This window comes from Sander vitreus, chromosome 11, assembly GCF_031162955.1.
Source record: "Sander vitreus isolate 19-12246 chromosome 11, sanVit1, whole genome shotgun sequence".
In the NCBI taxonomy this organism is placed as follows: domain Eukaryota; kingdom Metazoa; phylum Chordata; class Actinopteri; order Perciformes; family Percidae; genus Sander; species Sander vitreus.
The window spans coordinates 15,147,798-15,161,005 of NC_135865.1; the positions used below are offsets into that span (position 1 = coordinate 15,147,798).

Below are 13,208 nucleotides of genomic sequence, written 5' to 3' on the forward strand. Positions count from 1 at the left end.
TGGGGAACACAGTCACTACAGATGGAGTCACTGTGCAAGTCAAAGGCAGAAAGAACTCAAACTGGGAACCAGAGCAGGCTCCCTGCGGCTGGAATCCGCGTCTTTACTCCTTCAAGCATCCAACTCTTTATGAAGACCATCCACTGTGGGGAACCTGCGATATTTAAGGATTAGATTAACTACAGACTCCTCTGGTGAGTGTCCGGTTTTACAACTTTAATCAGTAGTAACAACCTCACATTGATTTATAATCTAGGCAGATTCGCTTCCATGCGAAAGGACGCGTACCTTTTCTAAATGCAGTCTGGACCGTATTCGTTTTTAGTTTGTGGTGAAGTTCTTAAGTTTAAGCTCTGTTTGCGAGATGTGGTGTTTTCTCAGAGAACCTGATTGGATGCTGTGCGATGTGTGTGGGACATAGCGCGTTCCTCCGTTTTTTGTAACCCAGCAACTGTCCCAGTGAATGACCAGTTGAACAAATCCTATTGGCACCATTATTGAATCTGAGGAACTCCGTGGAGAACACAGTCTGCAATATTCCTGAAGTCAGAGTGACTGCAGGCCACTTTAGCCTATTTAGAGGTTTGATTCAGCAGTGATTTTGTCAAATAATATATATTTTTAAAAAGGTTATCACAGGATATAATAAGTCAAACTACAGGGCAAACAAGGCCATCGCCAAACTTGTTTAATGACGATCGCCTCATGTTTTTCAGGTATGGATTGTGACACGCAGATGTTCTCTCTGCGCAGGCGCGCCAGCACGTCTCCTCCCTCTACCTGAGAGGGGCGCACCTGGATCCACCGAGACGGAAGTTTTTGTGGAGGCAGAGCACAGAGCACAGAACAAATTGTTTTTGTCCCCGCGAAAAGTTTTTTTGGAGTTCAAGCAACTGATAAAGGATCTCCAATCGAAGCAGGATGTCATTCGTGGACATTTTAAGAACAATTTAGGGTTTTTGTAACCTAACTCTGTTCAGCGTCTAATGGTAAGTGGTCTTTTCCCCTGAAGGAATCCAGAGCAGTGGTTGCTTAGCCTAGGCTATTTCATAAGCCGTTTCTAAATATGTTAGTGTAGATGGCAGCAGACTTTTTTTCTCAGAGAAAAAAGAGAAAAAAAATATGTGTTTGAAAAGTAGCCTACTGTATGTTAATGTAGTGACCTTGCAAGTACTGTAACCTATCACTATGCTGTAGTTTTCTGAAACCCAGTGTCTTAAATTTGACAATTAGTATAGGCTACATTAATGCTGTTTACTCATCATTATCATAATATGTATTGATTACAGCGGAATGCCAGTCCAAAGCCAGTCTGCTCTCTATTCAAGAAGAATGATAGCTCTCCGCAGAGTGCTCCGAAGGCGATTGCACCCAGTTAAACTGTTGATAGTGGCCCTTGTTTTTGTCACATTTGTGTTCTTCATACAATGGGAAGTTGGAAACCAAAACCAACAGGAGGACCCGTGGCTGAAGGAGATGGCAGTGAAGCGGGATGCCATGCTGGGTATGGTGATGGGAGCTGTTAATAACTTCAGGGATGTGATTCCAAAGATGCAGATCAGAGCCCCTGTACGTCTGCCAGACAGGGCAGACAGCAGGTCCTGTCTGCCGGGTCACTACACTGCCGCTGAGCTCAGGCCAGCTCTGGAGCGGCCACCTCAGAACCCTATTGCTCCTGGAGCAGCTGGGAAAGCTTTCCACGCAGAATCACTGAGCACTGAGGAGCAGAAGGAGAAGGATAGGGGTGAAGAGAAACACTGCTTTAACCTGTATGCCAGTGACCGCATCTCCTTGAGCAGAGACCTGGGCGCAGACACCAGACCACCAGAGTATGTCAGTTTGTACAATATTTATGCTTTTCATAAAGCTGTGCAAAATCCCTCACGTTTGCCAAAAAATGGTCAATATATTTTCCAAATGATTTTGATTTTGAAACATATAATTGCACCACCTAGTGGGAGTAAATGCAGCTTTGGTGCTGTATAGTACTCTTCCTTCCCTATTACTAGGGATCGACCAAAGCAGAGAGACAGAGAAAGAGCTGTAGCGGAGCCAAAGTAGCGCACATTTTAATTAATTAACTTTATTGGTTATCGGGCATATAAAACGCTGATACAGATCATCGGCCAGGGCTGATAATCGGTCTATCTCTACCTATTACTCCATGAATTGATGTTCTGGCCCTGAATATCATTTTAAGTCACACACTAAAAAACACCCAAACAGATCAGTGTAGCCTAATATAGATGGGGCCTAACCCAAACACAGTCATCATATTTGCTTTATGCAACTGGGGAAAATTTCAGGCAGAAACCACAGAGATGATTGTTCCGACTGGGACTTTGTTTCAGCATGCCTGCCCAGTTACTGTGGCCAGTTCAGAAAGAAGCACAGTTATGTTTGGCAATGACTGTACATCCAAGTGTATGTAAGTCCAAGTACATGTCAGTAGATAGTCAGTACATGACACAGACATAAAGCCTGTGCATGTACTGGCTATCTTATTAGGGAGAATAAAGTCTCTCCTGCTCTGATATGGCAGGTATTTCAAAGGCTGCCACACATGCGGTGTCAGGACTGAAATGGACACCCCACAAGGGAGAGTCTGCAGATGTAATAACTAGACTATTGTGCCACTCAGGAACTGTACAGGACAGTCAGATCTTTGTGCTCTTTCTCCTTCTTTTTGCAGATGTATTGAGCAAACCTTCAAGCGATGCCCTGCCTTGCCGACCACCAGTGTGATAATTGTGTTTCACAATGAGGCTTGGAGCACCCTGCTAAGGACAGTATACAGTGTCCTCCACACCTCCCCTACCATTCTCCTCAAGGAGATCATCCTGGTGGACGACGCCAGCGTTGATGGTAGCATTCAAAAGGGTCCTTCAGGACCGCCCTGCTCTCTTTTGGGTTCGATTTCAGGCAGCATGTTGGGTGGGCAGCTTGTTGGTGTGCCTCGAAACGTGCAGAGAGGAGCTCCCTGCTCCCTCTGTGGCCAATGAACTGGGTTACAACAGGAAGCTAGTGATTATTCTCCTTGGAGGAATTAGCAGTGGTTGTGCTTATAAATGAGTCAGTGTTAACTCTTGTAAACAGGTCTGATGTACTGTAGGACGAAAACAAAATGCTGGAGAGGAGAGAGGTTTCAGGGAATGCAGGCGATCTGACTCTCTCAGCTTAGTTACTTGTAGTGAGCAGGACACAGATGGAGGCCTGCTGTTTAGCAGCTCTCCTGACAGCCATCCATGTTGAACATGAAAGGAAGACGCTTTGTCCTTTTTCATCTGTTTGAGTTTTACCTTCCAGGCTGAGGACTGTTGATCACTTAAGCGATACTTGAGACTTTATGAGACTGTTATATCACTCATATTATTTCATCAGATTTTCTAATTGTTCTTCTCAACCTCTCACTACACTGTATGTCTACTGGATATCCCATTATTTCAGAAGCGTTGAAGGACAAGCTGGATGAGTATTTGAAGCGGCTGAGCATTGTTCGAGTTGTCCGCCAGCGTGAAAGGAAAGGACTCATCACTGCTCGGCTACTGGGTGCCTCCGTGGCCACCGGTGACACACTCACCTTTCTGGATGCCCACTGTTAGTGAACACCACTGACATTGCTCACACATTAAAACCAGTTGCATGCCAGACACACCCTGACTTACACACCCGCAGCTCAACAACCTACTGTTTTCTCTTCTTAAAGTCCTCTGCATGGCCGCCACCCTTTTCCATTCCAAAATTAGCCATTCAGTGTTTATTGTTAAGAAATATGTTGTGATGTAATGTCTGATTTGCGTGCGTTAACAGGTGAATGCTTCAATGGATGGCTGGAGCCCCTGTTGGCCAGGATAGCAGAGAACTACACTGTAGTAGTGAGTCCTGATATAACCACTATTGATCTCAATACTTTTGAGTTTGTGAAACCGTCCCCGTATGGCCAGAACCACAACCGAGGAAACTTTGACTGGAGCCTTTCCTTCGGCTGGGAGAGTCTACCAGATCATGAGAAACAAAGGAGGAAGGATGAAACGTACCCGATCAAGTAAGCAACCAATGTACATGAATATAGAATAACAACTTTATATAAACTCTTGCTTCTTGTTGGAAATCATTAAAAACATTAAACAAAATGTTTCTACAGGACTCCCACATTTGCTGGTGGGCTCTTCTCTATCTCAAAAGAATATTTCTACCATATTGGAAGCTATGATGAAAAAATGGAAATCTGGGGCGGTGAGAATATTGAAATGTCATTTAGGGTAAGACATTGCGAAGCTGTCATTCTGGATGTGCAGAAGTTTTCTTATTTTTATCTGTTAAATCATTCCATTATCCTAACAGCTGTTTGTGCTGTTTCCCATTAATCTGCAGGTGTGGCAGTGTGGCGGACAGCTGGAGATCATCCCTTGCTCCATTGTTGGTCATGTTTTCCGCACCAAGAGCCCCCACACCTTTCCTAAGGGCACACAAGTGATTGCTCGTAACCAGGTTCGACTGGCGGAGGTCTGGATGGACGACTACAAGGAGATCTTTTACCGCCGTAACCAGCAAGCTGCACAGATGGCAAAAGATGTATGTAGTGCTTCTGACTAGAGCTGCAACTACTGATTGTTTTCATTGTCAATTAATTGAGTTGTTTGGTCTGTAAACTGTAAGAAAATTAAGAAAAGAAAGTTGATTAGGGTTTCCCAAAGCCCAATATGATGTCCTCAAATGTCTTGTTTTGTCTCATCCTAATGATTCAGTTTACTGTCATAGAGAAGTGCAGAAAGTAGAAAAAAAAATTCCATTTCAGAAGCTGGAATCAGAGAATTTCATTTTCACAAAACGAACCAAACTGATTCATCTATATATCGATCAAAATAGTTGGTGATTCATTTAATTGTTGACAACTAATCTATTAGTCTTTGCAGCTCCACTTCTGACACTAATGTGACTTTGAATTCCTGTGTATCTATCCTTTTGAAATGCTGCAAATTGCTCTGCAGCATTATCTTTTACTTCTACTTCCCGTGGTCATATGTTAGTGGTTTTTAAAGAGCATTTATAACCGATAGTGAAAAATGGGCCTGGAGGAAGTCTGCTCTGGTAAATGACACACAGGCTTTCAGCGTTTCCCAACATGTGGTCCTGGAGGTGCCATAAACACTTCCCTCAGGGCTGTACCTCACAGAGCGGGCCAACCCTCTCCCGCTGGCTTCGAACAGGCATGCCGTCGTCAACAGCTTCATGGAATCCACTGTAGTAGCTATCAGTATGTGCACTAATGTGAGCAGCATCCTTGTCATTATAGAAAGTGCTCCCATTATTCAAGAGCATGAGGTGCCTGGGAATCCTTTAAAATGTGCTGCTACGCTTCTGTTTAAAAAGGAACAGTGATCGACTACTTGTCTGTAGTTAATTTGTTCAACCAAGGACTCATTAGAGCACAGGAAAACATTTATTGACTTTAGAAAAGTAAAGCGATGATGATATTCAGAGTAAAAAAAAATAATTCCAATGGAATATTATTTTTTCCTTTTTAAGGTTACATCTAATTGTTTTTTGCAATGGAGTTGTTTGTTTTATTTCTGTAATTGGTGCTCAGCTTCACCACAGACCGAAATATCGCAACAAGATAATAGATCGCCATGGTGCCCAGAGGATGAGTCCTAATGACTTTGGTGATGCCCTGACTTTTCCGCTAGTGCAACTATGACCTGAAATATCTCAACACTTATTGGATGGATTGCAATGCAATTTAGTACATACATTCACATCACCCTCAGGATGAATTATAATAACTCTGGTACTATATCTATGTTTCCTCTAGCACTAGCATCAAGTCAAATTTTCTTACTATTACTAATACGTAATTTGGTTTATGATCAAATACCTGCAACTCGCGCACGTGCGTGTGTGGTCTTATACACTTTGAGCTAATCCTAATTCTTGATTTCAGTGCAGATGGCAACCTTTAGAGAAAGATTTAAAACATGTAAAACAGCACTTCCAGATTTATCTTCACAGCCTTTGCTAAGTGATATTTTTCCATACCTGACATTTTTCGTCCGAGATCTCACAAAAGTGATAAAGAATATTTTTAAGAGCATATCTGAAGGCAAGACGGAGCATCATTGCTTTGTTGGTAAACCATGTTAAATGAGCCCTGTTAGTATCCGGCATGTCTGCAGTGTGTTGAGAATCAATGTAAAGGAACTGCTTTTGCATTCTTTCAACAGAGGGCCTTTGGAGAGATCTCCGAACGCATGGACCTCCGCGCGCGGCTGCAGTGCAAGAGCTTCTCGTGGTATTTGAAGAACGTTTATCCAGAAGTCTTCATGCCTGATCTCAACCCACTCCACTTTGGCTCAGTAAGATCACACACCCCACCACCAGCTCTCCTCTTTCCAAACCTCAGAACTCTGTCTAGCCACTGTGGGTTTCCACTTGGGATCTCCAGAGGGTACTGAGCAGTTCCAATTTGACACCACTGAAAGCACTCCAGAGAATAAAGTTGTTTGAACAGCTTGCAATGGATGTTAGTTTTTCATTTTGTTTCCTCTCACTGCTCTCCCCTTCCCTTCTCTTTTTCTGTAGGTGAAAAATGTCGGCAAAGACTCATGTCTGGATGTTGGAGAGAACAATGAGGGTGGGAAACGGCTGATCATGTACCCATGTCACGGACTAGGAGGAAACCAGGTCAGTCGGAGAATCTACCTTCTATCACTGATTGGTAAAAATACGATTCATTGTTGACGGCATTGTTTTGTTTCCTTTCCTGTAGTATTTTGAGTTCTCCACACATCACGAGATTAGACACAACATTCAGAAGGAGCTGTGTTTGCACGGGGCAGAGGGGTCTGTGAAGCTGGAGGACTGCCAGTATAAAGGCAGGAACACATTTGTAGGAGCAGAGCAAAAATGGGAACTGAAGGATGTGAGTTTTTTTTGTTGTTTTTTGCATTTTTTGTGTACTGATTTGTGATTTCAGATACTTGGGTTATCTTTTTAGAAAAGTAATAGTTTTGTCTTGTCTTTGTATAGAACCAGTTATTCTACATTCCAGGATGGAACATGTGTCTGAGTGCCCGTCATGAGCATCCCTCTCTGGCCCTCTGCAACCCCTCGGACATGTACCAGCTCTGGTCCTTTGTCTGAATCTGCAAACTACCACTTTGCAGAATAGCCACTCTGTATGCATAGACATACTAGGACATGAGTGTACTATACTGTATGCAGTTTTTTAGATTTATGACATTGAGTTTTAATTTATTTTTATACGTAGAAAAACTGAACTGCTGCTGCTGCTGGGAAGTTTGAACTTTGGGGAGAAACCCCAGTGTGCCACTGCTGGAAAGGAAGCATTGAAACAATGATCCTAATAAGACTGTGAACTGAGATTCTTGAAACAATTAAGATGCACTGTGCTGACAAGTGCCTCTTTTGTGTTTGAGATGTATTCACTAGTCCAAGTCATTGCAACCAATGCGTGCAGAATGAGGTATATGAAGCCAACACTGAACATTTTCCAGGGAGACCCATGAATCTAAAACAAAATCATACAAAAAGACACAGTAGATGATGTATATTATAAACAAGGGGTTAAAGTTGGACATACAAAAATCCCATATGTTATGCACCAAAGAAATTGAAAGTGAAAACCTGAAACACACACAAGTACTGTATGATGTGCATTGTCCCCCTTTTTAAAATAACTTTTTTTAATAATACAAAACCTTTTATTTGCTACCATCCAGTGCCTTAGCTGTAATTTTATACTGGGTGGGTTGAGTGGTGGAGGGATGGGTAGTGGTGTGGTGGGGTTGTTGCAGGTCTCGATGGATGCAGAATAATGGCTTCTACAGTGTTGTGATCAAAATGGTCTTCAGATCAGGATGGGAGTTGATACACTTTAATTCAATTATTTCCTGACGTATTTTTAGTTTTCAAACTATGAGACCAGAAAACATTTGCAAGACAAAGATTTTATAATTTCTATACAGTTGCCAGTTTATTAGGTACAGCTAAAACTAATGCAGTCTAATACAACAACCCTGCGATAAATCCTCCCTTAACTAACATTATAATGTGGTGCTGTTAAATTATGTTGCACATTGCTTAGGTGTTTATAATATGTCAAACATTTTTATAACCATTCTCCTCTTTTTAATTGCGGCAATGTTTATCTGTAATATTTTCATTTTTTTATACTTTGGTGTTTATCAAAATGGATTTTTTAACGTGAAATGAATGCACCGAAGGAATTCTAATTGTTGATCAAATGTCTGAAACTCTCTACATCTAAACTGGAGTCCACTAATGAATCTCTGGTGCAGGCACTAGTGTTTAGATGGCTGTGGAATATTGTAAATAACTTTAAGTTTCAGACTGGGTAAGCAACAGTTGCAATGTGTGTGTTTGTAAACTGTCTATTTTTGCCTTGGTATTAAGAGGTCTTATTTTTAGGTTAATAAATTCAGTTGGGTAGTACTGAGAGCCATTTTGTCTCATTTCTCGATGTGATCTGCAGAGGGCGCTTTGCACTAAGAAATTACTGAACTGTACAATGTTGGCTAGCATTTTTAATTAAATGTATTTCAAAACCATGTTAAAAATGAAACAACTGGAAATGAAATGAATTGTCTCTATCTACAGTTGTAAAAGCAAACACATTGAAAACATTTGTACGATTTTGTGAAAAACGTTTGCATTTCACAGAATAAGAAATATAATGAAATAAATCAGGCACATGAACTTTACAACTCACAACCAGCATAAAACAAAAGACAATTTTAAGATAGTGAAGCAATTTACTTAATACAGACTTTTAGTAAACCACAATAAATACACATTTCAATATATCATTCATAATAAATACTGGAAAATAAAAACCAACACAGGAATCTTAACTGGATGCAGTTTCATTGTATCTGTGCCTTCTCATACTGTATGCTTTGGCATGATTAATCTGGATCTGGCTGATTATCTGACCATGTTGATGCCACTGATTGCCTGAAAGCAGTCTGTACACTTATTTTGTCCCACCGAGGTGGCAGGAGAGGTCCCAGCTACTCAACAGTCACACAGAACCACTATAACTCCGGTACTGACCCTTCTGATTATAAAATATGGGCAGATATTTGCAAGCTTGGAAGAGGGACAAATATCAGTATTCATGCAGGAGCAGAGAGCTCAAGGTAAAGAACATATTACAGTAGTACTATTCACCAAATTATTGCAGTCCCCCCAGTGTTGAGCGGTCACTCAAATTTCCCTTTTGTCACTGATTTAATAAAGGTTATTCATAGATTTTTGGTAAACATTATTTTCATATGTGGCTGCTTAGTAATTTTCAATGGCTCTAGGGACTCAGGAGTCATATTGTGTAGCTGTTAATTATACTGATCTAAATCATGTTTCATAATAAGCTTTGATTGTCAACCTTGAGCATTTGCTTCCCCCATACACAATTATTGACATATTTTGTATTAAACTAATGGTGCTTTAAGTACAATATTAAGTGCCATGACAGCCAATTAAAATAAATCTCAGTCAACTTAATTGAGGATCTTCTTTTAAAGGGAGTGCCTATTAAAAATGCTCAAACTATTGCACATAACACTTCAAAAAAGCAAATCAACATCATTATTGGATCCACAAAAATAAACAGCTTAGTTATTAGACAGTCAAATGTGGCTTATACCGTGTTCAAAATCAGAAATCCAATAAGCAGTTAATTCATGAAATACTGACACATTATTTTGGGTCAATATTTTGTTGACAGAACTTTGATATAGACTGGTTACTGATGCTTTTCAAATGAAGCCTATTATGCATTATAATTAATAAAGATAGTGTTCTGTCGTCTATAATGAATCATAGAGCTTCTCATACTTGTGGAGATATGTCACCCGGTGCTACTTTATTAATATCCCTGTATTAATCAAATGATTCAAAGAATAAATCTTCATTTGTAGTTGCGACTGCAAATCACGATATTCTAAGAGTAAACTGTGGAGAGGAAAAAAACAAGTGAGGGGCCATATTTTTACACTGTTCAAGTATTCATAATTTAAAACCAAATGCATGCCACTGCACCCCCACACATAAGTGCAAAAGGCTGTTAATTGATTTCTTGACATTTTATGCTATTGATATTGTATTCCAAATATACAAATAAGAATTCAGGCTTTTTCATGCTTTTCAAAACCATAGAAAAGCATATAATAGTGACAAAAAGAAGAAGAGAAATGTACATTATGTACACAACACATTTTTATATAAAACAATGGCATTTTTTCCCCTAAATGTCACTGAGATTCCCAAAACAGCATGCGTAATGTTATCAAAACATTTACAATATATAAGTGTACACATAATTCAGAAACAATAAATAAACTGACAGTAAACCTTTTTTTGCACATTTGACACATACAGTAGACATAGAAAAGTTCCATCTACAGTACAATATCTGCTTAAAACTAGAACTTTACATCTGAAATTACAAGATACATTGCACGGCATGACATAACTGATGTTATAAAATATTTTTTTTTTCATTTGTTCCATCTTGCAGTAAAGCGCACGCTGTAGTGGAGAAACCTTAAGAAGCAAATAATTAAAACATTTCCATCATGACCTTATGGCTTTATAGTAACAGATAAAATGTACTGCAGTGCTGTAAATTACTGTAATGTAAGGTTGGATAATGCAAAACAAGGCCATGATTATGTTCCCTTAAAATAACACTTGGTCAGGCTCAAGTAAAGACGTAATAATGAAAGAACACTTTAAAAGGCGAGGCCCACTAAATGGCTGCGACCTCGGGGCAATGGTCTGGTAAAGGGAGGTTCTTAGTGTTGCTTCCTAGTAGGGTCAGGTCAGAATGGTCATTAACACCGGACTCTTGCTGTGGCTGTTCAGCTGTTATACATGAGCTGCTGTAGGAACCGTGGGTGTTATTGTTCAGGTAGTTCTGAAATTGTGTCTGGTTCTGGGTGTCAGGCTGCTCCACAAACGCTGCTTTGGACAACGCCTTCTTGTCCTGATCAGGTGTATAGCAGGTCAAGGGAGCGGCAGGAGCACCGTTGGTCAGAGTGAAGTGGTGATTAGCTGAGTATTGTTCCTCAGCCTGATTAGAGTAGTCTGTGTACTGCTCGGCAGACATGTTGAATTGTCCTTGGGCGGCACTGCAGTTGGTCGTGCTGACTGGATCTTGGAATGCTAAGGCTTCCCCGTAGGGTTCACTGGGTTGGCTGGTTTGGCCATCAGAGACGGCACTGGAGCTCCCCAGCTGATAGTACTCAGCTGAAGAGGAGTTCATTAAATATGTGTTTCCATTCATGTGGTTGTCATGAGCCACAGAGCCATCGCTGTAACACAGCACAGAGGGCAAGGGGACAACCTCAGACCGAGCCACTGACAGGGTAGTCATGTCGCCCTGAAAGTTTTTAGACTTCTCTTCATCTGCATCCTCCTCCTCCTCCTCATCCTCAGAGTCACTGTTGGCTAAGCTCTGGGTGCTGGAGTCAGACAGTCCACTGCAAACACTGCTGCTATCCTCCTCGTCCTCATCATCTTCTTCGTTCTCCTCTTCCTCCTCCTCTTCCTCCTCCTCATCTTCATCTTCTTCCTCGTCTTCATCATCTAGCGTCTCCTCCATCTCGTCGGCAGCCTGCAGGTGCATGCTGGCCGTCTGTGGAACGGCGTCTGACAGAGAGTACTCCAACCTGTGCTGGGACTGAACCAGAGGGTTTCCGGCCCCCAGCTCGTTAGTTTCGCTACGGTAACCGTTGGTGGGGGACGCCTGCTGCTGCTCACGGCTCTTCTCCAGTTCCAGCTTCATTATGGTATGCAAGAAATGGGTCCGAACACGGATAGGATTAAACTCCACTCTCCCAGTTGAATTGGTGCAGCCCTCTTTTGTGCAGCCACATGGAAATGACATACGGTCCACCTAAGGAAAACATAACATTTACTATGCTATCCATTCTTTTTTAAACGGATGATCTGTGTAATGTGATAATGACATGATTGTTCCAAATAATGAATGTGCGTTCTCTAATATACTATATCAGTCATTGATCCATGCACCTTCTCTTTAAATGTACAGTATGTTTCTCTGTTTACAAGGGCGAGGATAAAGATGAGGACATGCATGTCATGGGATGTACCTGGCACTTGATCCCTGCGAGGCTGCAGGCACAGGTCTCTGGGTCACAGAAGACTCTGCAATCACAGCCGCAGTCCTCTCTGGACATCCGGATCGCCCGCAGATCATGTTTCTCTTCCACATCAATCTTCTTTACCCCAGAGGAGCGCAGCAGTGCCCGGCGCTTTTTAGTAGTAAGAGGCTGCAGGAAGAAGTACTCATCTACCTCTGTGTTGTCCAGATCGATGTCGTCATCAGAAATGTCCTCTGCCGTAAGCGTGTTGGCCTCTTCAGACTCCACCGTGCCATTCTTAGTCAGCTGAAAATAAGATGGCATCACATCAAAGCCATTTTATAAAGGTGAGAGAACACAAAGTGCTGTTTTAAACAAAGACCAAACTCCTTTGAAATCCTTCACATTTCATAATTTTGACATACTGATATAATGTGTATACAATCCTATGTACAAAAAGCTCAATTTTGTTCAGATACAGATTACAAAAATGTTTACCTTAAGCTTGATTGAATTGAGTTTCTCCTCCTTCAGGTGATCTCTGAGCATGTCTCTGTGGATCCTCTCCTGCTCCACTGCAAATTCACCCAGGGAGTACTGCCTGATCCAGCTGTGCCTGTTGGACATGCCCAGCGTGCTGCCTCCCTGGCTGGGCACGCTAGTGAAGCCCTGCCGCCGGCTGAAGTAGTACACTGTCACATTGTCAAAATGCACCCTCCTCGTCCGCAGGCGCTTCTCTCTCTTCAATATGGAGTCAGCTGCAAAGGAAGACTAGAATGTTAAAAAAAGTGGTACATTGCCTGTACTTGTCATCTTGGTTGTAAACTGTTTTTGAAAATTCATTAATCCAATGTGGAAATAATGAAAGCTCTACAATGCAAATCAATGTGTCAAGAACACTTTCAGTTTATTTATTTTTTATCATTTATACATCCTTTCACATTGAAGCAGACCAGTTGTATAGCCATGTAAAGCCTGTTAAGATAAGTGACATTTGTATGGCAAAATGTGGGACACAGACATGCTGAGGGTATTGTCCTTAAATGCCTGAAATATGAG

General features: G+C 41.5%; 2 protein-coding genes across 3 annotated transcripts in view; one reads left to right on the forward strand and one right to left on the reverse strand.

The window, feature by feature from the left end:
- galnt3 (UDP-N-acetyl-alpha-D-galactosamine:polypeptide N-acetylgalactosaminyltransferase 3 (GalNAc-T3)) lies at positions 1-8,481 on the forward strand. The gene is made up of 12 exons (XM_078261820.1): positions 1-194; positions 717-989; positions 1,290-1,829; positions 2,693-2,865; positions 3,448-3,597; positions 3,811-4,045; positions 4,145-4,262; positions 4,375-4,575; positions 6,225-6,356; positions 6,583-6,684; positions 6,770-6,922; positions 7,030-8,481. Exons 3-12 carry the CDS (start codon positions 1,294-1,296, stop codon positions 7,141-7,143), a joined length of 1,914 nt encoding a protein of 637 aa, XP_078117946.1. The 5' UTR covers positions 1-194; positions 717-989; positions 1,290-1,293; the 3' UTR covers positions 7,144-8,481.
- csrnp3 (cysteine-serine-rich nuclear protein 3) overlaps positions 8,180-13,208 on the reverse strand; it is a 24,308-nt gene continuing 19,279 nt past the window's right edge. For both annotated transcript variants that reach the window (XM_078261821.1, XM_078261822.1), the window contains 3 exons: positions 12,648-12,907; positions 12,159-12,455; positions 8,180-11,941 (listed from right to left, as the gene is read on the reverse strand). In XM_078261821.1, coding sequence (XP_078117947.1) covers positions 10,793-11,941; positions 12,159-12,455; positions 12,648-12,907 — 1,706 coding nt within the window. In that variant the 3' untranslated portion in view covers positions 8,180-10,792. The remainder of the gene's footprint in view (positions 11,942-12,158; positions 12,456-12,647; positions 12,908-13,208) is intronic.

Excerpts from the sequence above, each read along its gene's own strand:
- galnt3 (XM_078261820.1), top strand. The coding sequence starts at position 1,294 with ATGCCAGTCCAAAGCCAGTCTGCTCTCTATTCAAGAAGAATGATAGCT. Across the intron at positions 4,263-4,374 it reads ATATTGAAATGTCATTTAGG|GTGTGGCAGTGTGGCGGACA; the intron begins GTAAGACATTGC and ends ATTAATCTGCAG. Across the intron at positions 4,576-6,224 it reads CTGCACAGATGGCAAAAGAT|AGGGCCTTTGGAGAGATCTC; the intron begins GTATGTAGTGCT and ends TTCTTTCAACAG.